At 39.3% G+C, this 26,410-nt stretch overlaps 3 protein-coding genes across 11 annotated transcripts; 1 reads left to right on the plus strand and 2 right to left on the minus strand.

Annotated features, from left to right (window-relative positions):
- Positions 1 to 808: 808 nt before the first annotated feature.
- Positions 809 to 8,651, minus strand: LOC103996209 (protein IQ-DOMAIN 31). Of its 8 annotated transcripts, XM_065080392.1 has the most exons (10): positions 8,416 to 8,440; positions 8,127 to 8,329; positions 7,874 to 8,001; positions 7,596 to 7,691; positions 7,410 to 7,530; positions 4,740 to 4,985; positions 4,314 to 4,517; positions 2,652 to 2,735; positions 1,063 to 1,972; positions 809 to 987 (listed from the first exon to the last, which is right to left on the minus strand). In XM_065080392.1, the coding sequence occupies exons 5-10, from the start codon at positions 7,491 to 7,493 to the stop codon at positions 956 to 958; spliced, it is 1,560 nt and encodes a 519-aa protein (XP_064936464.1). In that variant the 5' UTR covers positions 7,494 to 7,530; positions 7,596 to 7,691; positions 7,874 to 8,001; positions 8,127 to 8,329; positions 8,416 to 8,440; the 3' UTR covers positions 809 to 955. The 8 variants fall into 8 exon arrangements, with proteins under 8 accessions (XP_064936464.1, XP_018686033.2, XP_064936463.1 ...); XM_018830488.2 differs by lacking the exon at positions 7,596 to 7,691 and having other exon boundaries at positions 7,781 to 8,001; positions 8,416 to 8,651; XM_065080391.1 differs by having other exon boundaries at positions 7,596 to 8,001.
- Positions 8,652 to 9,458: 807 nt separating this feature from the next.
- On the minus strand, positions 9,459 to 22,192 carry LOC108953645 (uncharacterized). Its single transcript, XM_065080395.1, has 8 exons — positions 21,245 to 22,192; positions 21,014 to 21,159; positions 19,416 to 19,472; positions 18,012 to 18,181; positions 15,395 to 15,659; positions 14,970 to 15,172; positions 11,150 to 11,258; positions 9,459 to 9,961 (listed from the first exon to the last, which is right to left on the minus strand). Exons 6-8 carry the CDS (start codon positions 15,071 to 15,073, stop codon positions 9,857 to 9,859), a joined length of 318 nt encoding a protein of 105 aa, XP_064936467.1. The 5' UTR covers positions 15,074 to 15,172; positions 15,395 to 15,659; positions 18,012 to 18,181; positions 19,416 to 19,472; positions 21,014 to 21,159; positions 21,245 to 22,192; the 3' UTR covers positions 9,459 to 9,856.
- Positions 22,193 to 22,400: 208 nt separating this feature from the next.
- Positions 22,401 to 25,266, plus strand: LOC103996206 (plant cysteine oxidase 2-like). Of its 2 annotated transcripts, none has more exons than XM_009417068.3 (5): positions 22,401 to 23,246; positions 23,976 to 24,094; positions 24,172 to 24,331; positions 24,471 to 24,677; positions 24,842 to 25,266. In XM_009417068.3, exons 1-5 carry the CDS (start codon positions 23,018 to 23,020, stop codon positions 24,967 to 24,969), a joined length of 843 nt encoding a protein of 280 aa, XP_009415343.2. In that variant the 5' UTR covers positions 22,401 to 23,017; the 3' UTR covers positions 24,970 to 25,266. The 2 variants fall into 2 exon arrangements, with proteins under 2 accessions (XP_009415343.2, XP_018685476.2); XM_018829931.2 differs by having other exon boundaries at positions 24,576 to 24,677.
- Positions 25,267 to 26,410: the final 1,144 nt, after the last annotated feature.

Here is a 26,410-nt window from a genome sequence, read left to right on the forward strand (position 1 = left end):
TTACTAAGGTTCAGTGACTGTTTAGACACTTTAAAATTCCATTTCAAGAATTTCACATTGCGTCCTAATTGTTGAATCCAATTGTCAGAATGGTGGTTGTTACAGGCTGTTGGTTGTCACTTTTATCAATGTGACAATTTGACTGTCTGATAATGAGTTGCTTATTCAGAGATTTCTCCATTGCCATTCTTTCTTCGTAAGTAAAATTGTCGCCTTTAGCAATGTTGTGAGTCCGAAAGACTAATTGAAAAGATGAACTTGACCAGCCTTGGACATTCCACTAAACTGTAAGAACCATGAAGACGCAGCAATTGTGCCCAACCAGCTAGATGCTTAGTCTTTGGTAGATCATGTGCATTTTGATGCTATTTTTCGCTGGAATACGACATCGACTAAATGGCTCCGTCTCTCCAGGGTAAATTTGCGAGCAGAATTATCATGAGGTGAGCATGAAAACACTATCGATTTTTACCCCCGGTACCCTGCCCCACCTTTTTTTAATCTAATTTTGAAGTCGAGACTTTGAGTAAAAGCCCTCGAGAATATAAATTAAGCCCACAATGTAGAAGTCTCCGCGTTGGAACTTAAGACGGCTAGTTCCACAATATAAATTAAAGGATCAATTTTAAACATAAAACGTTAGAATGGTTTCACGTTAGTTAGAGTTTTAGGACTTCGATGACTTCGTGTACTTGGATGACTTCTAAAGTATCTTACACGGGTGACCTAACAAATCTTTCTCAACCGTGGAGCTTGCTCGAGTCGTGGAATACCATTAACAAAGGCAGAAGCAGTTGGACAACGAATACAAAGGAGAAAGCAAATGTTTACGACTAAAGCGATACATGCATCCTATGGGCCAAATGCCGCACACACCGATCGTTTACAGCGGTTTATATAACACGTGACGATTAATTTAAAATTAAAAGACGTGCTGCACTGCGCCACACAAATATCATCGCCTCCATCCTACCTTAATTGCCCTGTCTGCACGAGTCGTAAAAATAACTACATAGTAATTTGAAAATGAAAGTGCTAAAAGAAAAGGATTAAATTTCATACCATTTACATCTCTGCCGATTTCCCCCTTGCCACCAGCTTGGATTAATCGCTTTGTCCTAGACGAACTCATCTCTGATGGCAATGAATGACGACGGATAAAACCATTTTTGTCATCTGACTCCGATACAATAGTGGGCGATACCTGTCCCCGCAATTTTGCCTTGGCAGATTCTGTTGTTGACATATAGCTGGGAAGCACAGGAGCATCTGATTTTGCCGAGAAGGAAGACCTCCTTTTGCTGGTTTTCTGGTTTTCATGGCAGAACTGTTCTTCCATCAAGCTTAGATCCCCGTTCACCACTAGGGTGCTGTCTTCGTTATCATCAATCAGCACATCAACCGGTCCAGCTGTAACAGGCACTAAAGCAGCTTCAGTATCAGCTTTTACATTGGGTGTTGGATTAATATTTTCCTCTGGTTTTTCGATGGACTCCTCAATTCCTTGGTCTAGGGTGTCAGATGAGCTGATATCCACCTTTTTCAAACGTGTATTTGATTTCTGAGTTTCAACCTCTGGTTGCTCAGATGCATCTTTCATCTTTCTCAAGTTGCGTTTTACCCTATCAACCTCATACTGTGGATGTCGCTGTACTGTTTCAGCAGGAGGATTAGGCACCTTTTTCAGGTTCCTTTTCGTTCTTTCAGGCTCATGCTTGGCATTTGTTTGACCACCTCCTACGTTCGATGCAGGATTGGTTCGTACACTGCGCCTTGATTTGCCAGATTCAGTGCCCATATTACAGTTGTCCCGATTTGTCTGTCCTTTTGAATCAATAACCTTTTTTGACTTGGAAATTGGCTGCCAGAAACTGGTGGATGTCCATCTGTCTAACCAGCTGAAGACTGAATTGGGATCTCCTTTATCATACTGAATTTGCAGAGACTTTGCAAGGAGTGATGACGCAAGAAGCTAGGGAAGATGAAAGAAGCATAAGCACAGTCTTTGGCAAGTAAACTTCCCACAGAAAATTAAGAGGTCAGATGCTGCATATAATGTATGGGCATATACGCTGCTACATGAATGTCTGATATCAAATGGTCCAACAAAAATTACCATTCTAAATATGCAACCAGTTATCTATTTCTTATATGATTATGTTCAAATAAATAGATAATAGTATTATTTAAGTAAAGGATGCTATTTTGCTAATCTGAAAACTTGCTTGAATTCACATGAATTCACAAGAAATAGGTAGAGTTCCAAGAGACAATAGCAGTTGTAACACCAGTTGTAACACCCCCCCCCAAAAAAAAACAGTAGTTGTAATAGTAAAGAGAATCCTAGCAATGTGCAGGCCTTATGAGACAACAGCAGTAATTGCGGGCATTTTGCATGTGAGACTGAACAGTCATGTGGTTGCATATTCTACTTATAAGTGGCCAGCTGAGTATATGGGACTGCATATGCAGCCATACCAAATCATTGGGCAGTGGTCCTTACATGAAACAGTCGTGCACTTAGTAAATACGAGCAGTCATAATCATATATCCACGATTATTACAAGAACAAATATGTTTGGATGGGCTACAAAAACAAATATCAACGTGATAGAAAATTACTTTTAAAAGGTTAGAATTGAACAAATTACCTTCGATACAAATGCATTTGATGAAAATTTCACTTTCCAAGCTTCCTGGGTCATAGGAACATAAGAAGAAGCTGAGCAAGCATCCTTAATTGACAGCAGATGAGAAATAAAGAAAAATTCATACAATCAGAAATGAGGACTCATGAAAATATGTATTAACTGTAGCTTCAGAATCTCATAAAAGGCTATCAAAAGAACACAGAAATATGGAATAGGTGAGATATCAAAAGGAGTAGGAGATCTCGCATGTCTTCTTCGCACAACCTTCCTCACCCCTTCTCTGCAATGTTCCCTGCTACATTTATAGGAGCAAGGGAAGGCCTGCGAGCGGAGAGGAATATGGTCTGACTGCTCCCCGCCTTCCTCGTCAGTTCCTCATCCCCGTCCGTTACACTCGCGAGAGGAGTGATGGCCAACGCTTTCCACATCGTTGCAGCTCCACACACGACCGTAGTGTGAAACGATCAAGGGAGGCAATGAGGACATCAGCCGTGGGAGTCAGTGGACCAATATGGTCAGAATCCAACCATTATCAATTAATACAGGTTGATAACGATCAAGTTTAACGAAAGCAAAGGTCGACTATGCGGCAAAGTTGCTCCTCAATGATCCAAAAAAGATAAATTCATTAACTCATGCTAAAAACCGATAATTACTATCCATTTATGACTCATTTGCACTTTACTCATTGAAATTGAATTGAATTTGCATTAAATTAGGATAAAAAGTGTTAAAGAAAATTTTCAGCAATTTTCTAGACAATTTCCCAAAAATTGCTACATACTGATGTGCCACTGACATTCGATATGCTGGTACCAACACATACCGGACCGGCACGCCAATCGATAGGAGATGGCAAACCTTGATATAAACCTTGTTATGACATGGGTCTTATACGAATGATAGCCCAATAGATGAGCAAAAAGTAACCTATATAACATATATTATATAAGCACACAATTAAACCACAAGCAATCATTTAAAACTTGCATTCTTTGACCTGATCATTTCAGACGTTGTACTTTGAATTTATGTTGGAACTAGCAAACTTTGGATAATAATAACCCAAAATTTGGACAAGAAAGGACATATCAACCATATAAGTGATTATATTTTCACTTATCAAAGAGTTTCGATATATAATATTAGTCCATTATGGATTACAGGAATTTTTTTTAAGAACAATAATTTTTAAAAATTATCACAGATCTAGGGTACATTCAGCTTAGAATCTGAGCTCTAACCAATACTTGATGGCAGATCCTGACGTGAAATTCAAATTATTCTTTTGAACAGGCCTACAGCATTCTCTTTGGCCTATGATTTACATTTAACATTGATTCCTAATTATGAAACATTCTTGCACCTCCGAACATGATAAGCACGTAGAAGAAACAATCAGGGAAGACTTTCAGACACAATTTAAGTTAGTCCTATAAAAAATTGACAGTTCATCACGATCTCTACCTTCCTAACCAGCATTTTGAGAATCATAAATTCAGCACCTAATTACGGTTTAACACCTTAAGAAAATAAAGTAGATTTTCTATCCAAATAGGCCAAGATAAACAACGGTGTTTAGCTTTAAAGAGATATCGACATGACTAAATAAAAAGCCGAGATATGTTTACAGAAAGGAACATCAATGGATATGACATTTACCACAGTCTTCGCATGACTGAACTCTGTAGTAATTTTAAGTCCAGTAAAGGTACATCTAACTCTTCTTCCGCGAGCTACTGCTTGTAACTTGACAATTCCCTCCATAGCATGGAGAGTTGCAACAGCTTGTCTTCTAACCAGATGCCCACGAATTAGAGCCTGCAACCTGATAATACCTTTTAATGCACGAAAGGCCCTGCGTGCCTGCACCAAATATATGCAACAATTATTAAGTCATAAAGTAGGCAATTCATTTGCAGCAAAATCTGAATTATGGGATGTAAAAGCATTATGAATATGCCAGCTAACGTTCATTGGTAGTGTCAAGCAGCTTTTGTTGAATGAGTCACAGGCCATTCATCCAAAAGAGAGTATACACTACTTGCATTTTGATTAAGATAAAATAGTTATAACAAAAAAGTTTACCAGATAACCACGGAAGGCTGCCTGTGCCTTTGTAGCAGCCTGCTCTTCCATGTCATTGCTAGTTTCTTTTGATGAGGTGGATCCTATGACTGCTTGACTTACATGTGAAGTGACCAGTGCAATACCACCTAATTTTGATTCCGAAGTTGAGATAAGTCCACTCACTGGTGCTGGTTCAGAAATCAGTGGAGAATTCACAGCCAATACAGGTTCTCCACAATTATACCCTCTATCAGTAGCAGCTTTCTGCAGATAACAAATGGAATCATTTAGGTTTCTATGCTCAGAATGTTAAATAGGAGGAGCTTGACACACAATATAATTAACAAAGGAAACAATGAACTAAAAATTAATTACTCACTCTTTTCCGAGGATAACAGAGGGGGTAATCCACTGTTTAAAAAAATTATCCAAGCAAAATACTCAGGCACTTCTACACTATGAAGAAGAAAACAACCACTTGGCTAAGGCCTTGGCAAAAACTGACTGTTAATATGGATATCTAAAAAATGAACACTGTCAGCACCTACGTTTTTTTTATTTGAGCAATTCCTTGAGTAGTTGCCATAACTTTAACGTCACATCCCCATGATGCTGGCTACAATTCATGGTCAGAAAATTGTGTAAAATTAATAGATAATTTACATTTTGAACCCTAATGTTCAACGAAATAATTGTGTACACCCTCATGGATAATCACCCCCCATACAATGCAACTCTTGTATGGTTTTGTTGCACCTTCCTATTAGAATCCAGAAGCTTTTACAACCCCTAAGGTAATATAACATGAGTTGTCAGTGAACAAAAATACCCTCAAAATGGAAAATATCAAAAAAAAATCCCTGTAATTAGTTATTTACCAAATAAAAACTGCTTGCTACATTCATCCATGACTGACTGTTAATAGGAGGGTGCAACTTACTACTGAATATGATTTACTAACGTAAAAGAGGAGAAAGAGTATAGGTTATATTAATTAAGAAAAAAGGAAACCGAAGGTGAAAGTTGGAAGGAAAAAAAGTGAGGCAATGAGGCTGAAAAAATGTAATATTGTGCAAAAAGGAGGCTATTTTGAGATTTTGTCAATACACTTTCAACAGAAATATTCAAACACTTAAGAGAATATCCAGGTAATATTCCCTTTTGATTAGCATATATCAACCACAAGATGTGAAAACGTAGCTGTATAGGAAAACATGTGGTGTAAGATGCAATTAATGATAAGGGAGGATGTAAACCATAATTTTGAAAAAATATTAGGGTGACGATTTTTTTTTTCCTGATTTAATTAGTTTTGCATATTCATAAACTCCTGGGAGGCCTATATCCATGCTTAGTCACAGAAGTTTCTATAAAACTACACAGCTAATATCAAGATTGATTGTCATGTTCCTTAAATAATATAATGCATATCTCACATACCCTGTTATCAGAGAAAATGTGTCAATCTGGTTTTGTCATGTGTATTTTATTTATTTCCTTAATTTTAGCACATATTTAGAACACAACTTGGAAAGGAAAATTACAGCTAGGCTGACTTCTGGTGTGTTTTTGTATTGTTAACTATGAAGCGAGTGAGAAGTCTGAAGAATAACAAAAATTAAAAACAAATTCAAAAACTGAATTGTTGACCAGTTGAATATCCGCTATGGACATTGACATGGACATGAATATATCCCGAAATAAGGCATGTCATACATTCCATGCAAACAGTAAACAGCATAAACTTCTTTGATTATCTCACTAACCAGATGCTCTTTGGGCAGGCGCTGTGTTCTTGATCCTTCTTAATTAGCAAAAGAGTCGGAAAGAATTTTAGCAGAACAGTGAAAACACTAACTGTTACAAGCTTTAAAGGTAAAAGTGTAAGAAGTACTGACAAGAAATTATAACTATTGATCTACAAGGCTGGCACCTTCTAGATAGTATTTGATATTAACAATTAGCAACCAGAAAATAGAAGACTAGCATACAAAGTTCAAGACCTTGTATATGGATCTTAAACAGTAGACTTCCAAAATATGGAGATTATGTATTAGGCATGATGGTATATCCATAAATTTGACAAAATGGTGTGACTGATCAGAAATGTGCTTCTGTTGCCTCTAACATTGACTATTGGAAAGGTCAAAATAAAAACAAGGTGCACATGTCAATATCTTTTGTCATTCAAAAAGTATAGTACAGTGGCAAAATCAATAATCAATCGTGTGAGAGGAATGATTCGCCAGTGGGCCATTGTGGTGTATGATCAGTGTGGTCAGCCTTTTTGTCGATGCAATGGTCAGAATTGACTGGTCCTGGTCCATTAATAAAGATTTAACAAAGAGTACCCAAGTTGCTGTAAGAGTATTGTATCATCAGTATAGGGTTCTATATGTTACTGCTTGATTTCTTCATATTCATGTTCGAGAGGTATAACTCGGCAGATAAGAGTCCACAAAAAAGAAATGCACAGTTTATACACAATATTGCCTTAGCATCTTATAGTGAAGAAGGATTTCGGCGATAACTACCCATGAATAGCAAAGCACATTCTTTCTTAATTCTATTATACAATATTAGAGAGATCTTCAACATGCCATCCTCAAACATCCCCACGGAAAATAAATAAAGAAGGAACGCCCCATGCACAGTTAAAGAATGCCGTTGAAGTAATAAAATGCATACCGAAGTACCCGTTCCCTTAGCATGTGATCTGGATTTCTTTCCAAAGAGAAGTGTCTTAATCCACCTTCCAGGAGATTTTCCCATCAGCGGAGGTCCAAGATCTCAAAACCCCGCAGATACCCTGAAAGAAACCGGATCAGTACGCAGGGTTGGAGAAAATTGGTCTAGCAGCAGAACGATTAATACCAAAGAGAAACTGGTAAGTTTTAATTGCTAAAGCTCGCCGGCATGTGTTCAAGTAATAGGTACCAGAGCAAATTCCACATCAAAAAACAGGTACATCTGTCGAATTATTCGATCCAACAGGAAGAAGAAGAAGCGGGGTCAGACTTTAGATTCAAGAAACAGAAGAATTCAAGAAACAGAAAAACCTCCAAGAACCGGAACATGAGTGGTCAGGTCGATCAAAAACCCAAGCAGATCTCAGTCCCCGCACTTAGACTAACCACAGTGCATCCGCTTACCCTTTGAGAATGCAAGGAAAAACCTAAGAGTCAAAGAACAAGCAAGCACAGAGGCCAATTCGAGGAGGAAACGCAACCCTAATCTTGATGTCAGCGGTCTGATACTCAACCTAGCAACCTAGAAGCCACTGCAAAAGGGAAATGAGATCAAGATTCAGCAAGAAAAAGAAATGCACAAGGAGCGCCGTCCACAAAGAAAGTGCGTGCGGATCGAAAGGTATCAAAGATACCGGCCAGATCTTGGAAAACTCACCGGAGAAATCTCCAGCGACGAGCGTATCGCAGGCCTCAGCTCTCTTTCTAGTTCGTCGATTCCCCCTCCTCCACCTCTTTCATTCCTCCTCCCGTCAAGAGTGAAGAAGGATGAGAGGAAAGAGCGAGGCCACAAAGGAAAAGAGGAAGACAAACCGCAGACTGAGAAGATAATTAAGGACAGAACACTCTTTTTTGTTCCTCCTAAAGACACCAACAGAAATAATGAATCGAAAGAGGGAAAGGAAAGAGAGCAATAAAGAAACGAAAAGAAAAAGCACGCCACACACCTCCAAGCAGCTGCTTCTGCTCATTCAGGATTCGTCTTAACCGAGGCGATGTTTCGAGCCATTATTCGTTCGGTTCGTGTGGGATCCATCGGAGGTGAAATATGCGAGCAGATTGGTGTTTGTCGAAAGACAGACGAACCCCAACTATCATTTTTGGACCTTGCAATTTCACTCATCCGACGTGGCGTAATGTTCACCTTAGATAGGTTGAACCCGCGGGGGACGGATTGTACAAAATACAAAAGAACAGAGAAATCTCTTTGACGGACGTGCGGCCACAGGTCAGCAGCGCGAAGTGAAGTGTCGTTTTCGCACGTTGCCATTCCGAAAGCACGAACCAGCTAAACAATAATAAATCTCATTAAGGTGGTGGTTGATGGAGGAAGTGGGAGGAACCATGCATGCAGCCTGGCTATCGCACATGTTGCTAGGCCTACGTACCAAAACAAGGGCGGGGGCGGACTTGCAGGCTCAGCAGAGTCGCCTAGTTATAGACTCATTCGTAACTCCTCGGAACGGTGGCTCTCCGGCTCGGTTCTGATCATCCCTATTCCCTTGAGATTAAAAGGCAACCACGTGTTCCGATCTCAATCCACGAAGAAAACAACAAACCATTGCGTACGTTGATGGAACCCCTAATCTCCCAAGCGAGACTCTGATGTGAAGGATGGATGGATGACTTTGCAATCGATTTGAGATCCTAACAATAGGATGTGTCAGCATGACAGCAGCTTTAAGGGTGAGACTACAGAAGCATCTTAAACGTCAGCGTCACTCACTCGATTTAAGATTTTGTCAATAGGATGACAGCAGCTTTAGCGGTGGGATTACAGAAGCATCTTCGATGTCGGGGCCACTTTGTGTAGATGATCATGGAATGGCCGTGTAACTTTATGTTGGAGCAGGGCGACTCGACGTGTTTCGGTGGGTGGTCTTCTTCAATGCGGTGGGGAACAAATTGTCCAACCCCATACATAAATGTCCTCGTCATCCGCCTGCCTGCATGCATGCCTACCTAATCTCTGCAGGCAAAAAATACAAAGTAAAGAAAGGAGGGGGCATCCTCACCGTAACAGATGTAGTAAGCAAAACATAATCCAGACACCAACTACTGCTCCTACTAACCACAGCAGAAGAAAGCCAAGTTTCTCATTCTTCCACTAGCGTGGTGCACTTAAGAACAAACAGGCGGCGACAGAGCATTAGCCAATTGAATGGGACGGGGCTGAGCCGCTCGACCGTTGCCATCACCAAACTGCCTCGCCTTGACATTTCAACTACTCTCCTCGTTCGAACGATCCCTCGGATCGTCCGCCTGTGAAAGTTCTCTTCGTGCCGACAAAGCCGTATCCATCTTAATTACCACGAGCAGGCAGTAGCAGCAACAAAGAGCTCCACCGCCGGCCTTTCTGCTTGCGTTGGCGCCACCTGCACCACCGTCTCACACGGCCTCTGAAGGCTCTCCTCCTCCTAATTGCTTGTGTGCGCTGCCTCGTAATGCTCCTCTGCTCCCCCACGGATGACTGCTGATAAATAGCACCTTTGACTGTAAAAAAGAAATGAGTGCTTATACTTTGGATAGCAATAGCAAATTTGACAAAAGAAAAGCAGAACAGGACTAGCCAGAATATGGGGCAAATTTATTTAGAAATTTTTATATTAATTGGTTTTGTTCAGATGTTTCTCCTCTATTGAAAAAAATTTTATTCATTTTTTATAAATCCCAATTTTAGTCTCCTATTCCAATTTTTTTTTAATTCTCTAAATCAATTCATTGAATCAGTTCAGATCAATGAACTGGTTCAAGTCAACCACCCTCCTCTCTTTTTTTTTCTTCGCCTCTTTCTCATCTTTTACGGATAACACATAGGGAAGAGAGAAGTGAAAAAAGAAAAGAGGGAAGAAGTGAAAAAAGGTCAAACTTAACCAGTTTGGTTTAATCCGTCATAACAAAACCACCCAATAAAACTGAAAGATCAAGAACATATTTATCCATATTATAAAAGAAAACGTCCCTCGATAAATTCTCCATAGAGGAGAGATATCCGGTAAAACAAATTAGCGAAGGTTTTCCTGAGTAATTTTTTTAAAAATTTCTTCACTTGTAAACTTGTGTCTCAAGAATGATCAAGTATACAAGGCTATATCAACTCATTTTAGTTTTTTAGTTTACATTGTACCAGCTTCGGAACTACTGGTCTCTGGACATTATGCAGACTACACGTTACTTTTTTTCCCAATGCATTGGAATAATCTTGCTTCTTATTGACAAAGGCCACAAATTACTGAACATCCATAACAGGTGTTGTTAGATGGTCAGGTTCATATCAAAATAAACTTGTTTATGGTTTCTAGGCCAGAGCCCGGCAGACCAAGTCTTAGCCAATCAGCTCTTTCTATGATTTTACAGGCTGGCCCAAAACAAGGACTAGCTATAGCTTAGCATCTTAACAACCCTAGGCAGTTTAGGTACAACTTAGCATCCCACCAGATCCATAGTCATATGTTCCACAACTTGTGTGATGCAGAATTGGTATTTAAATCTAAAACCAGATCAACATAAGCTCCCCTTCCCCCTCCCCCTCACCCTCCCCCCTGACAACAATTGCAAAAGAAACTTGTTACCGTGGAGCAGTAAATTAGTAATAGGTATATGCCGAAATGGCATATACATCTATGCGCTCTTGCATAGAGAGACAGTAGAGATCAAATGATCAATACAGCAATGAAGTACCTTTAAATTGTTCTGTGATGTTTCACTTGGACTAGAAGATGGCTGGCCTAGTTCTGCAGTATCATCACCCACACCATCATGTATTTCTTCGGACAAAATCTTCTGAAACCTGAATCAGCAAGTTGCTCATTAGCAAATTATCTTAATGGTGTTGAGAAACATTTCTGAAGAACATAAAGGATGACAAAAGATGCAATGGAAGAGATAATATCTAGATATATACATGAAAGCAATATGTGATGAGTGTGCTTCATCTAGTTCTTATCCTCTCAACAGAAGCGCACCAAGCCACATTTGTGATCAGAAATTAAAGATCTAGATATGAGTTTATGAATTAATTGACCGCTTGGTAATACAAAAAGATTTTGCTTATAGAAACTAACCTTTGAACCTCAACCACTGCAGCACATTCTAGGCTAAAACTGATAAAGCTTTAAAATCATTCCTTCAAGTCTTTAATTCGTTGCCTAAATTTCTTATATATTTCCCACAAATAATTTATAACTCCCATTGATATAAAAATATCTTCATTTATAGATATTCATAACTACCGGTTCATGATGTTTTTAAATCAGTACTGAAGCTTCCAGCCAAAAATGATCCAAGGAATCTGTTATTTATCATGCTTGTTCTGTCTATATACTGCTGGAAGAGCATAATCCTTATGCTATCATTAAAGTCACACAAGGAAACTCCTAATTTGTCAATATGATACAAGCAATGTGAATTGTATGATTTCACTATTATCTTTGTCTTTGTTTACCTCAGTCTAGCAAAACAACCAGTTATGCGTGGCACTTGAATAAGATATGTCTTTTTTAATTATGCACTTCAGACTAATCAGCACAGACCTCAAAAAGTTAGAAAAACCAGTAAGCCATGTAATCTTACAAGATAACTACTCGAGTACTTAATAACTCCTTTTGTGTGCCTGTCTTGGTAATACAAGATCTGTAGGCATAAAGGTATTCCTCAACCAAAATCCTCTTCCCTTATGTATACAAAGTCCATCCAACTTAACAAAGTAATAAATCTGTTGAGGCATTAGAATGGTAGTACCACTACCACGAGAGCCTTTGTGATGTGTGTGTCTGCATAAACAAGGTGAAATGTGATTTCCCACAGCTGCTTGCTTGATGAAGCAGAGAGAGAGAGAGAGAGAGAGAGGGCCTCTGGACACCACACTATGCGAGCATAGACCTCATGTGCGCATGCCAGACGAAGGGTGTGGGAGTGTGCACTGGACCTCTGCAACTTGGCCTCTCATGTATTAGCAGTAGAAACAAGCTGCTCTCACCACTCCTCTCCTCTCCTCTCCTCTCTCTCCTGTATCACTAATCTCCCCAGATTGCACACATGTTGGATTCACTCTCTTAGTACAATTTCCCACATGTTGAAATGTCGCCAGCACAAAAAAACACTCCACTCTCGGATGTAATGAATTGAATTTTCTTTTGTCGATCAATATCCAGAGCTAAAATGTTAACGGGAATTACACGATTAGATGTTTGTGTTTGGTATGAACAAGTTGCTTGGGACAAGCGCAACATAGGGTCTGCCTAATCACTCTTGTTATGGCAACAGTACCTACCCCAAGTGAGGCAACAGGCTCTATATGTGATTGCTTGAAGTCTAATATGGACAATTATAACATAATGCATGTATTTGCAAATTCATCTAATATGGACAATAATGACATAATGCATGTATTCTCAAATCCATCTAATATGGACAATTATAACATAATGCATGTATTCCCAATCAAATTGTTTCCTTTATTGCTTCAGTTAACATAATATATTTCACTTTGGTGGTTGAAAGCGCAATTGTAGATTGTAGCCTAGATAGACAAGCGAGACATTAGTTCCCCTAAATAGTAAACAAGTCTTGAGTTCCCCATAGGTACCGAAAAACCCATTTAACAACACGATGACGATCTCCACGGAGAAAACCCAAAAAATTTGCTTTGATAACCAAATTTTGATCAATGTTGACCAAAGTTGACCATGGTCAACTTCTCTTACTCTCTTCTCCATAGTTGCTGCACTGAGAACAGTGACCAGCCAATGGTGGAGATCGGTGATCAGAGGTCTCGCTGGAGAAGCTTCGACATCGAAGACGAGAATCAATTGGCTGGAGTGGGATCTCTCATGTCTTCTTCACACTGCCTTCCTCACCCCTTCTTTGTGATGTTCCCTGCTACATTTATAGGAGCGAGGGAAGGATCGCGAGTGGAGAGGAAGATGGTCCAACGACTCCTCGTCAGTTCCTTGTCACCGTCTGCTACCCGCAAGAGGAATGATGGCCAATGGTTTCCACATTACCATAGCTCCACACACGATCATAGTGTGAAACAGTCAAGGGAGGCAGTGAGGACATCATTCATGGGCGGTGATGGATCGATACGATCGAAATCCAACCATTAACGATTGATACAAGTTGATAATGATCATGTTTTGACTATATCGCTTGATACAAGGGGTGTACCGAGAGGCACACTCTTGCCTGGTATGTATCGGGACTGGTCCACATACTATTTGTCTGACAGACTAATACGACCACCCATTCATACTGTATTGGGTGATACAACTTACCTTATTTTCGACACATAATCTACTATCTCAACTCGTATCTTCGTAGATGATTCAAGATTAATGAAAGCAAAGGCAGACTGTGTGACAAAGTTGCTCCTCAATGATCCAAAAAAAATAAATTCGTTATCTCACCCTAAAAACCTATAATTACTATCCATTTACGACTCATTTGCACTTTACTCATTGAAATTGAATTGAATTTGCATTAAATTAGGATTAAAAGGATTTTTAGCCATTTTCTAGCAATTTTCCAAAAAAATTGTTACATACCGACGTACCACCAACATAAAATATGCTAGAACCAACATGTACATACCGGTCCGATCTGGGACCACCATGCCAATCGGCAGGAGATGGCAAACCTTGATATAAACCTTGTTATGACATGGGTCTTATATGAATGATAGCCCAATAGATGAACTAAAAATAACCTATATAACATATACTATCTAAGCACACAATTAAACCACAAGCAATCATTTAAAAATTGCATTCTTTGACCTAATCATTTCAGATGTTGTACTTTGAATTTATGATGGAACTATCAAACTTTGGATAATAATAACCCAAAATTTGGACAAGAAAGGACATATCAACCGTATAAGTGATTATATTTTCACTTATCACAGAGTTTCGATATATAATATTTTTGGTCATTCGGGCAATGGTTCTATCAGCACAAAATTAGTCCATTATGGAATACAGGAATTTGTTTTACGAATAAGAATTTTTAAAAATTATCATAGATCTAGGGTACATTCAGCTTAGAATCTGATCTCTAACCAAGACCTGATGGCAGATCCTGACGTGAAATTTAAAACATTGCATTACAGATTAAAGATTAAACTTTTGAACAGGCCTATAGCATTCTCTTGGGCCTATGATTTACATTTAACATTGATTCCTAATTATGAAACATTCTTGTACTTCCAAACATGATATGCAAACAGAAGAAACAATCAGGGAAGACTTTCAGACACAATTTAAGTTAGTCCTATAAAAAAATGACAGTGCATCAGAATCTCTACCTTCCTGTAACCAACATTTTGAGAATTGTAAATTCAGCACCTAATTATGGTTTGACACACTAAAGAGAAAAAAGTACATTTTCTATCCAAATAGACCAAGATAAACAAGAATATTTAGCTTTAAAGAGATATCAACATGACTAAATAAAAAGCTGAGATATGTTTACAGAAAGGAATATCAATGGATATGACATTTACCACAGTCTTCGCTTGACTGAACTCTTAGCAACTTTAAGTCCAGTAAAGGTACATCTAACAATTCTTCCCTGGGCTACTGCTTGTAACTTGACAATTCCCTCCATAGCATGTAGAGTTGCAACAGCTTGTCTTCTAACCAGATGCCCATGAATTAGCGCCTGCAACCTGATAATACCTTTCAGGGCACGAAAGGCCCTGCATGCCTGCACCAAATATATGCAACAATTATCAAGTCATAAAGTAGGCAATTCATTTGCAGCAAAATCTGAATTAAGGGATGTAAAAGCATTATGAATATGCCAGCTAACGTTCATTGGTAGTGTCAAGCATCTTTTATTGAACGAGTCACAGGTCATTCATCCAATAGAAAGTATACACTTCTTGCATTTTGATTAAGATAAAATAGTTACAACAAAAAAAGTTACCAGATAACCACGGAAGGCTGCCTGTGCCTTTGTAGCAGCCTGCTCTTCTATACCATTGTTAGTTTCTTTTGATGAGGTGGATTCTATGATTGCTTGACTTACGTGTGAAGTGACCAGTGCAATAGCACCTAATTTTGATGGTTCCTCCTTGTCCAAAGTTGAGATTAAGTCCACTCACTGGTGCCGGTTCAGAAATCAGTGGAGAATTCACAGCCAATACAGGTTCTCCTTCTCCTTAATTATACCCTCTATCGTTAGCAGATTTCTGCAGATAACAAATGGAATCATTTAGGTTTCTGTACTCAGAATGTTAAATAGGAGGAGCTTGACACACAATACAATTAACAAAGGAAACTGTGAACCAAAAATTAATTACTCACTCTTTTCCGAGGATAACAGAGGGGGTAATCCTCTGTTTAAAGAATTACCTAGGCAAAATACTCGGGCACTTCTCCACTATGAAGAAGAAAACAGCCACTAGGCTAAGGCCTTGGCAAAAACTAAATGTTAATATTGATGTCTAAAAAATGAACACTGTCAACACCTATGTTTTTTATTAGAGCAATTCCTTGAGTAGTTGCCATAACTTTAATGTCACATCCCCATGATGCTGGCTACAATTCATGGTCAGAAAATTTTGTAAACTTAATAGATAATTTACATTTGGACCCTAAATTTCAATGAAATTATAGTGTACACCCTCATAGATAATCACCCCCGGTATCAGGCAATTCTTGTAGGATTTTGTTGCACCTTGCTTTTAGAATCCAGAAGCTTTTGTAACCCCTAAAGGTAATATAACATGAGTTGTCAGTGAACAAAAATACCCTCGAAATGGAAAATAAAAAAAAAATCCCCTGTAATTAGTTATTTACCTAATAAAAACAGTTTGCTACATTCATCCATGGCTGACTGTTAATAGGAGGGCGCACCGTACTACTGAATATGAGTTACTAACGTAGAAGAGGAGAAAGAGGATAGGTTATATTAATTAAGAAAAAAGGAAACTGAAGGTGAAAGTTGGAAGAGAAAAGGTGAGGCAATGTAGTCTTGTGCGAAAAGGAGGCCATTTTGAGATTTTGTCAATACACTTTCAACAGAAACATTCAAACTCTTAAGAGAATATCCAGGTAATATTCCCTCTTGATTAGCATATTTCAACCACAAGAAGTGAAAATATAGTTGTCTAGGAAACCATGCAGTGTGAGATGTAATTAATGATGAGGGACGATGTACACCATAATTTTGAAAAAAATATTAGTGTGACAAATATTTTTTATTCTGATTTAGTTAGTTTCGTATATTCATAAACTCCTGGGAGGCCTATATCCATGCTTAGTCACAGAAGTTTCTATAAAACTACACAGGTAACATCAAGCTTGATTTTCATGTTCCTTAAATAATATAATGCATATCTAACATACCCTGTTGTCAGAGAAAATGTGTTAATCTGGTTTTGTCATGTGTATTTATTTATTTCCTTAATTTTTGCACTAAGAACATAACTTGCAAAGGAAAATTACAGCTAGGCTGACTTCTGGTGTGTTTTGTATTGTTAACTATGAAGCAAGTGAGAAGTCTGAAGAATAAATTTTAAAAATTCAAAACAAATTCGAAAACTAAATTGTTGACCAGTTCAATATCTGCTATGGACATTGACATGGACATGCAGATATCGCAAAATAAGGCATGTCATACATTCCATGCAAACAGTAAACAGCATAAACTCCTTTGATTATCTCGCTAACCAGACCCTCTTTGGGCAGGCGCTGTGTTCTTGATCCTTCTTAATTAGCAAAACAGTTGGAAAGAATTGTAGCAGAACAATGAAAACACTAACTGTTACAAGCTTTAATGGTAAACTGTTAGAAGTACTGACAAGAAATTATAACTATTGATATACAAGGTTGACACCTTCGAGATAGTATTTGATATTAACAATTAGCAACCAGAAAATAGAAGACTAGCATACAAATTTCAGGACCTTGTATATGGATCTTAAACAATAGACTTCCAAAATATGGAGCTTATGCATTAGGCATGATGGAATATCCATAAATTTGACAAGATGGTGTGACTGATTAGAAATGTGCTTCTGATGCTGCTAACATTGACTATTGGAAAGGTCAAAATAAAAACAAGGTGCACATGTCAATATCTTTTGTCACTCAAAAAAGTATAGTGACAAAATCAATAATCAATCATGTAAGAGGGACATTTCACCAGTGCGCCATTGTGGCGTATGATCAGTGTGGTCAGCCTTTTGTCAATGCAATGGTCAGAATTGACTAGTGTTGGTCCATTTATAAAGATTTAACAAAGAGTTTAACAGGTACCCAAGTTGCTGTAAGAGTATTGTATCATCAGTATAGGGTTCTATAAATTACTGCTTCATTTCTTCATATTCATGTTCGAGAGATCATCCAAATCGATGAAGATAATCTTATAGTGGGAACCCATTTTGTTTGGATTTCAGAGCAATTGATTGTATAAAGATATTGAAGCTCATTGCAGTTCACAAGTTACAACAAAAATAGCATGCATATTCATGAACGGAGACAAAGACTTGGTTGATGTGTTGATGCTAACAACTCTCAGAGACTTACAGAAGATGTACCTGCATTAATTGTTGACACAGCCAAAGCTCAATGTCAACACTTGTTGTCTGCACAATTTCATAGCCATAAGCCGACATAACATTTTCGAGCTCCTCTACAACAGCTTTTGCAATATCATTCTTCTGCTCGAAAGCATCACATATCCATATTGACCTTTGGCACAATAGCTCTGATTAAAACATAAAAGCAGACTTGAGTTCTACATCACTCAGCCCAAGAAATATGATGTTTATGTACCAGTAAAATTGGAATGCACCAGGCAGGTCGGTAGTTCAAGAATTACTCAGTTGCACTATGTCATACATATGAGAACTTCTTTTTTTTTTTGCCATAAAGAAGAAACTTTATTAACTCAAAGCTTGAGTACAAAAGATATCCTTTTTCATCAAAGGATACAAGTATAGAAAGACCAGGATGAAAATTTTATTTCCACAAAAAAGTGGACTTGAAAGTGCTAGAAAAAGTAGCCAACCAATTACCCGGCATGTTAATCTCCCTATATGTGTGTTTGAAAGAAATAGGGCAAAGGGTAAGAGAAATATGTTGAATGTCTCGGACTAACAATATAAGAACTTATCAACAATATTACAGAGCAAGATGGTAAAATTAGTAGTTTTATCAAATCCACCAACAAGGTTCCAGCACACAAATGCTGTTGAAGATTTACAGATAACTCTATCTAATGCATGTTAATCTCCACTAAGGCTCATCTCAACCATATCTCTTTCTATTCATACTGTGTCTCTGTTGCTGTTCACACGTTACATCCTGGTCTTGAAATTAAAACAAGATGTCCCCATATCTTATTAGGGAAATGTAAGAATTAGTTACCCTCCTATTGCACTTCTATCAGTGAATACAGCAACAGAACACAAAATAGTTACTCAAAATATCTAATGCAAATATTCACACAAGAAAACAAGTCCTGAAGGATATATACTTTGCAAACTATACTTAATGGTAACTCTGCAGCTTTATCGACTAATCAACAGATAGTTATTGCTTGATTATCTGATTATCCTCCAAACAGTTTTTCTTAATATTTTGTCACAGACGTATACCATCAACAAGAAGCTATAAACATCAAAGAAGATCTGTCAAGTTTGCCAAACCTTAGCCTCCTATAACTAAATTTATCTTTAACAAAAATATAAGATTGACATTTGATCCACTGACCCTAGCCACTTTCAGAAAGTTGATGCGAAGAGGATGTACCTATGCATAAACAATATGAGAAACACACCAAAATAAACCAAAAAAATACAGTCAACTGCAATTGTTTCAGTTGCTTGTGTGCACTATGTATCACATATGATTACAAAAGGTGTTGAATTCATACCATCAAATACATAAGCCAGAATATGAGATTTTGTAACAGTCAATTTGTAAAAAGCATCACTAACCTTGGAAGCCAGAGCACGGTTTTTCGTGATGCAACAACATTTGCAAAAAACATTATCCTGCAATGATGAGGCGTATTTGAATGGTTAGAGTGAACATGTTGGACAATTTAATAATTTAACCGGAGAACTAGACCACAAACGTGATATACACATGTGTTACTCATCAATGAATTGAGTAGGCGATCTAGTGCATAAGGTTCCTGCTAGTGCATATTCCAGGATGAGTCAGTTTATAATAGAAGTTGGAAATATTTGTAAACTGATCTATAAGAGAAAATAGACTAGACATGTGGATATAATAGGAAGACACCCTAAAAATTACTGTCTGAAGGCAGCACATATAAAACCACTAAAGGTGTCAATCATAACTTGGACACATGTGATACTTATAGCTAATGTGAAGAACCAACCAAGGTGCTTTGGTTTTTCATGAATTGGAGCTTCCTTCATAGATGTGTTACGTGAAGCTGTGACAGGAAACACTGGTAAACTTATATAATATTGTTAACCAACACAAAGCCATGAAGCAAAAGAAGCATGGAACTATAGACAAAGAGGCCTGGAACAAGTAAATAACTTAAAGACTGCTGTTTGAAAGCGATCCAATACAATTTTTGAAAAATGAAGAAGATGAATTCTTTATCATGGCCAGACTTTTAGCATAATCATGGTCAGAGAAGAGCCTTTGGTGTTGTTTCACACTTAACATTCAGCTACTGCAATCGCAGTGAAAGATGACCAGCTATTCAGTTAACCAAGAAACCAAAGCACACAATTGCATCCTGGCTGAAGGACAGCATCATACTTTCCAAAATGCTCCCTGATTGCAACGGTGGATTGTTCTACTTGCACACAACAAAGCATTTGCCCCATGGTTTATCACCCATTATCCCAGGTGATGAATTAGTCAAACTTGAATTTCAGACAGAATATATATTCTATATCTAACTCGGTGCATAATTTATCGATTATAAGCCAACCAGAATGGAGAATACAACATTTTCTTGACCATATGTAATATATTCTGCGACACAAATTTTAGCACAATGCACACAATGTTGATAGTAGCTTAAACAAAATTAGGCTTCACTCCAAGGAAAAAGAAATTGAATTCTATACTAGATGGTGACACAATTATTTAAAGATCGGACTTGAAATGAAGCTTTGTGAAACATTACATCTAGCTTGCACGTGAAGAACATCTACAGATTCCCGCAACTTCCACCAATAAGAGTTACAAGTTATCAAATTCAACCGGGTGAAGAAAAAGGTATAGATAACTTGATACAGGTTAAAGACATTGAATAAAACGAGCCAGACGTTCCAAAGCTCATTAATTATCTCAGCAAACTAATGGGCAAATTACCATATACCCCAGAAAAACTACACATTAATCGAGGATCAAATTTCTGGACCAAGAATTCCTATTGTATTGCAGAAAAGCATTTTCTGATAAGAAAACTATCATTCCTTGGAGCGGAAAAAAGCTTCTTTTTTTGGCTTAAACCCGACCAGAGAATTAACATGTTGGTGTTTAAGTTGTGTTTTAGACATATGTTTATATGGATATCAACAGAAATATGAAAAATATAACTTACGGAAGGGCAGCAGGGCAGGGGAAGCAATCGAACCAAGAGAGTTGGTGGTAACAGGGGAGATCAGGTAGTCACCTACTCAAAAGAAAGAAACTTGTAGAAAGCGGAAATCAAGAATGAATGCTGTTGGCAGCAATATATCTTCCCTCCTAAAAAGAGTATGCCCAAGACATGTAAGGCTTGCACAAAGAGGTAGTCGGTCAAAGTATAGTAGTTGTTGTTCATGATACATACCTTGGCTTGCAGATGAGTTGTCGAAGGATGTATTCTTGGTGAGGAAGTAGAAATGCTGGGAAATGCGGTTAAAGGGGCATCCAGTAGGTCATCGTCCAACACGATATCTGAAAGGGTGGGAATCGAAGTACAAAAGGGAGTATTGACTGAGCGAACGGGATCGATCTATGTATGTAAATAAGAAGCATACCATCAAGTTATTCACAAATAAAAATCCCTAAGGAAAAAGAATTCGTCGAAGTCCAATAAATGAAATGATGGATTCACTCCGAGGCGGCTGGTGGCGTTCGATTCTTCCCTAAGCGTAAGTCCTCCATAATGCCGATGACAACCGTGAAAGGAAAATAATTTAAGAGGGACTTCGAACATGGTTTAGCTCGACATGTGACATTTGAAGGGAGATTGGGGCCGCGCGATGCATTTCATTAGTAAGTCATGAAAATACGACCTTTGTCGAGAATCGCAATTGCATCCGAAGGTTAAGTGAAACATAATCTTATGATCTTATGTCCTCGACACCTCCCGATAGAAAGCTGTGCCAAACCAATCTCATGTCATTGGCAATTATTTAAGAGGTGCAAAGCACGCGTGAGCGTTTGTCATGGACAAAGAAAAGAGTCGATATGATGAGTACGAAGACTGAGCTGAGCCACCCAAACTCGTGCTTGCTTTATCGTGTCTTGAAGAAACGAGTAAATAGAAAGGTATGTTTTCCGGCACATGACTTCGGCTGCATCCAATCTTTGGTGAGCGAGCGGCCTACGTTACCGCGATCTCTACTCCACCTTCCCACCTATTTTTCTTCCTTCCATCTGTTCTTGCCTATTCTTCTTCTTCCTTTTTCTTTTTTTTTTTGGTTTGACGAAAGAAAGAGATCGATCGGCTACAAACGCGCGACCGTCGGATAAATAAGCATCCCTGAATCGAAGTCCTCCACTTGTAAAACTTTGCGACAGGTTGGGTGGTCTTCTTCTTTGGTCCACCCCATACCGGAGAAGTAGCGCACACAAACACAACGGCCCAGTCTCTCCCTATACATTACACATAAAACAAAGAGGGAGAGAAGATAAAGACGATGACAGGCAGTATCGAGCAGCCCACCGGAATGCTTTGCCGTCGCCCCTGGTTTCCCCTTGGGCAACCGCTTCTTCGGCTGGCTGACTTAGTCACGGTGGAGAGTTTCTCGGGTGACGTGGTTTCTCATAGACGCCTAGGTGCGGGTCCCACCGTAATCAGATTACGGACTACGAGAGTCTCAGGTAAACCGTGAAACTTTTGCAGGGTGGTTCGGTCGACCCGAGTAGCATCTTCCGTTCCTCCTCCTCCAGCATCCCCACCTAAATGGCCTCCCGTCCCTATTTATAGCCCCACCGCCATCTCCGTCACCTTCCTCCAACCGGAATCTTCCCCGTCCCGGACTCCCTCGCTCTCGTGGAGGAGGATATCCCCACCCTTCCCCTTCCCAAAAAGAGGCATAGGAGACCGTTCGTTTCTCCTCCTTTGAAAAAGCAAAGTACATAGACTTTGCTCGCTCATGAGTAACTAGAACTCGGGTGTACAGATCCATCATCCCATCCCTCTTCTCCTACTTGCCCACCTTGCGACGACAACTGCCTTCCTCTTCTTTTCGTCCTGCCAAAACCCAATCTTTTTCCCGTTGTCCGAGTCTTGGGAGTCCGGCATTTCTTGAGTCGCTCGAACTCCCGACTTTGATTGATCGGCACCGGGATCTCCTGGGTCGGGTTTTCCTGTCTCAGGCTTTTCTGTTTTTGGATGAGGGTCAACGGCAGCTTGGCCGACCGGAAGGGAAGCGACCAAGTAGCGACGGGGAAAAGCACGTCTTCCTCCAACTCCAAGAAGAATAAGAGGCGGCAGAAGAAGTCGGCGGCCATGCCGAGCGCCGTGCAGAGGGTGTTTGAGGCATGCAAGGAGGTGTTTGCCGATGGTGCGCCCGGCATCGTCCCATCGCCGGATGAGGTGGAGCGCCTTCGATCCGTTCTCGGTACTACTATACGCTACGGCCGGATTTTTCCTTCTTTCTTTTGCCTATTCTGTAGAATGGATTGGAACAGATTGCTTTGCAGCAGTTTCACATCGATGTTAAGTAAAACAGATCGGATTAGTGAATTCGCTTCCGCTAAATCTTAGGCATGAAAGAACCGTTGACAGCTTAAAGCGGCGACTTCGGTTGGATCGGAAAGAGAAGATATTAGTTGATGCCCACAGCTCTTCTGAGACTGTTGTGTAGTTTGTAAGTGAGGTCGCCAATCTTTCTTAGGACACTGTTCTTTTCATGATATCAAATGATATTACATCGCAAGATTGAACTGAATCTTCTCTGCCAGCATATAGTTGCTTACCATCAAGTGTATTTCTGTAAACTTGTGAATGGGTTTTCTTTTTTGAAAAAGGGTTTCAATGGCTAGATCATGACTTTTCTTTGTCAACGGGTTTATGTTTTACTGTGAACAAGCAAACATGATCAGGTGGGGATATTGCAGGGAACCTTACCACACCTCTATGCGCGCTTTGATTGCTAGCTGCCGGCGCAGTCATGATATCGCTGCCCGCGATCTTCTTTGGTTCTCTTATCTCCTAAATCCTATGGAATCTTCATGAATGAGATATAATAGGAAACGGAAGATTTGGGTAGCAATTAGTTGAATATAGGAAATTTACTTTTGTCACAATATTGATTCTCGATCTCTAATGTGGTGGTCGTCCCACGCAGATGCCGTAATGCCAGCAGATGTCGGTCTAAGTCCAAACCTGTCATTTTTTCGAGATGTCGGGACGGGTGGACCTCCTCCGGTGACATATTTGCACCTATATGAGTGCCCCAAGTTCTCGGTATCCTATCCTGCTGCACTCTGTGGATTCTGCTGCCAGATGCATTTGATTTGAAGTCTCTCGTTGCATTTTTGCAGATTGGTATCTTCTGCCTCCCGCAAGGAGCTGTAATTCCACTGCATGATCACCCGGCAATGACTGTTTTTAGCAAGCTTCTCATGGGCTCCATGCACATCAAGTCATACGATTGGGTTAATGATCCGCTTGGCTCCGACCAGAGAATCAAATCCTCAACCGGTGTGTGCCGCTCCATGCTCTGTCGGATTGGTGGAGTTTGTATGAAATACTAAGGAAGCGTTTGATCGATGATCCTCTCAAGACTTGATGTACTACTGCTAGTATTGACGAGTGATGGTTAATGTTTATAAATCCGCAGGCGCGAGTTTGGCAAAGTTGCACACCGATGCCATCTCTGTTGCTCCCTGCGAGACGTCTGTTTTGTACCCTGCCGCTGCGGGTAACTTGCATTGCTTTACTGCAGTGACTTCCTGCGCGGTGTTGGATGTTCTCGGACCACCATACGACGATGAAGAAGGGAGGGCTTGCACTTACTACCGGGGGAATGCGTACTCCAATCTTCCGGGTATGTATGCCGTTCACCGTTCTCCCTATATTACATCCGATGATCCAAGTGCTGCGTGGTGCAATGTACGTAGTCGTCGGATCGGATAGGCGATGCGTGTTTGGTTTTTCGTTTCCACGAAGAAAGTGTTTTGTGCGGTATGTATGCATGGTTGCTTGTTTCAGGCGATGGGCTAACGCGGTTTGGGGAGAGGGAGGAGTACTATGCATGGCTGGAAGAGAGGGGAAGCGAGCCTGATGAGCTGGTGGTACGCGGTGCTGAGTACAAGGGCTCCAGAATAGTCGACCAATGAATTTGTACTGTGACTGTTGCAGCAAAGATGAACAAGCAAACAAGGTTAAAGAGAAAGATGATGCTCCTCGGAGAAGAGGAGAAAGGAAGGACCACGTAGTTGTGTTATTCATCACCCTCAGAGGATCTCTTGATTCCATGATCGATATATACATGGAGCAATAAACACCCCATTATGTCCTTTTGGGTTCATTTCCAGATGATTATGGTTTTTCTGTCTTTTCACGGAATGTTTATTTTTCTGTACTCATTCGTATGGGCATAAGACTAGGTTGGAGAGTACAGTAATAAATCTGTTGAGGAGGCACGAGACGGGAGCCTTTGTGGGGTGTGTGTCCGCATAAGCAAGGTGAGATCCGACTTCCCACGGCTGCTTGCTTGTCGGAGCAGAGAGAGAGAGAGAGAGAGAGAGAGAGAGCGCGAGAGATGACTTCTGGAAACCACACCATGCGAGTGTGTACCGGACCTCTGCATGGTGGCCTCTCGTGTGTCATCTGTAGAAACGAGCTGCTCTTGCGTCTCTCTCTCTCTCTCTCTCTCTCTCTGGCGCAAAAAGGCACTCCACTCTCGGATGTATTGAATTGAATTTTCTTCTATCGTTTAATATCCGGAGCTAAAATGTTTGTGTTTTGTGATGAACAAGTTAAGACGACGATACCTACCCCAAGTGAGGCAATAGGTTCTATATGTCGTTGCTTTTGCCTGATGTCTAATATAAGACAATTATAATAAAAATGCATGTATTCTCAAATCCATCGAATATGAACAATTATAATATAATGCAAGTATTTTTTAAATACATCTAATATAGATATTATAACATAATGCATGTATTGTCAGTCAAATTATTTTCTTTATTACTTTAGTTATCGTCATATATTTCACCTTAGTGATTGAAAACATAATAGTAGATTGGAGCTCGGTTTTCGAGTCATTACAATATTACGATAATAATGAATCTCCTTTTGTCAAGATATTATCATAATCAAATTTTTAAAAATCTACAGACAGACAATAGTTCCCCCAAATATTAAACAAGCCTTTTGAGTTACTCGAATCTATTTAATAGTGTTCTAGTGAGCTTTTCTTGGGTTTGCTATGTATTGACACGGTATGCTAATAGTATAAGCAAGATCTGAGTATATACAGACCGACATACATTTGCATAAGGAACTTTTTTTTATTTATTCTGTTTAATCTTAGAAGCATAATGACTCTAACGATCGAAAATGTGCGATCAAAGATCACATGTCGAATCATTCCATCATTTTTATGTATATCTCTTCGTATAACTTGCCACGAGTCCTTCGTTTCAAACTCCTCCTTAAGTAGTTTTTTAAGCATGTCTATTTCAGACTTATCTATTATAGTAACAAACATATCATCAATGATAATAATAAATATATCATTAATTACTTAATTTTTTTAAATATATGCAACTA

Source organism: Musa acuminata, chromosome BXJ1-8 (assembly GCF_036884655.1).
Source record: "Musa acuminata AAA Group cultivar baxijiao chromosome BXJ1-8, Cavendish_Baxijiao_AAA, whole genome shotgun sequence".
Taxonomy (NCBI): Eukaryota; Viridiplantae; Streptophyta; class Magnoliopsida; order Zingiberales; family Musaceae; genus Musa; species Musa acuminata.

Bases quoted from the DNA above. Each gene is read 5' to 3' on its own strand.
- LOC103996206 (XM_009417068.3), top strand. From the start codon at position 23,018: ATGAGGGTCAACGGCAGCTTGGCCGACCGGAAGGGAAGCGACCAAGTA. The intron at 23,247-23,975 runs GTACTACTATAC...CGTCCCACGCAG, and splicing joins GCGCCTTCGATCCGTTCTCG to ATGCCGTAATGCCAGCAGAT. The intron at 24,332-24,470 runs GTGTGTGCCGCT...ATAAATCCGCAG, and splicing joins GAGAATCAAATCCTCAACCG to GCGCGAGTTTGGCAAAGTTG.
- LOC108953645 (XM_065080395.1), bottom strand. From the start codon at position 15,073: ATGGAGGGAATTGTCAAGTTACAAGCAGTAGCCCAGGGAAGAATTGTT. The intron at 11,259-14,969 runs GTAAATGTCATA...TTGCTGATTCAG, and splicing joins TCAGTCAAGCGAAGACTGTG to GTTTCAGAAGATTTTGTCCG. The intron at 9,962-11,149 runs GTACTTCATTGC...TCTTTTTTACAG, and splicing joins CATCACAGAACAATTTAAAG to TCAAAGGTGCTATTTATCAG.
- LOC103996209 (XM_018830488.2), bottom strand. From the start codon at position 7,493: ATGGGAAAATCTCCTGGAAGGTGGATTAAGACACTTCTCTTTGGAAAG. The intron at 4,518-4,739 runs GTAAACTTTTTT...TATTTGGTGCAG, and splicing joins CAGCCTTCCGTGGTTATCTG to GCACGCAGGGCCTTTCGTGC. The intron at 2,736-4,313 runs GTAAATGTCATA...CTGTCAATTAAG, and splicing joins TCAGTCATGCGAAGACTGTG to GATGCTTGCTCAGCTTCTTC.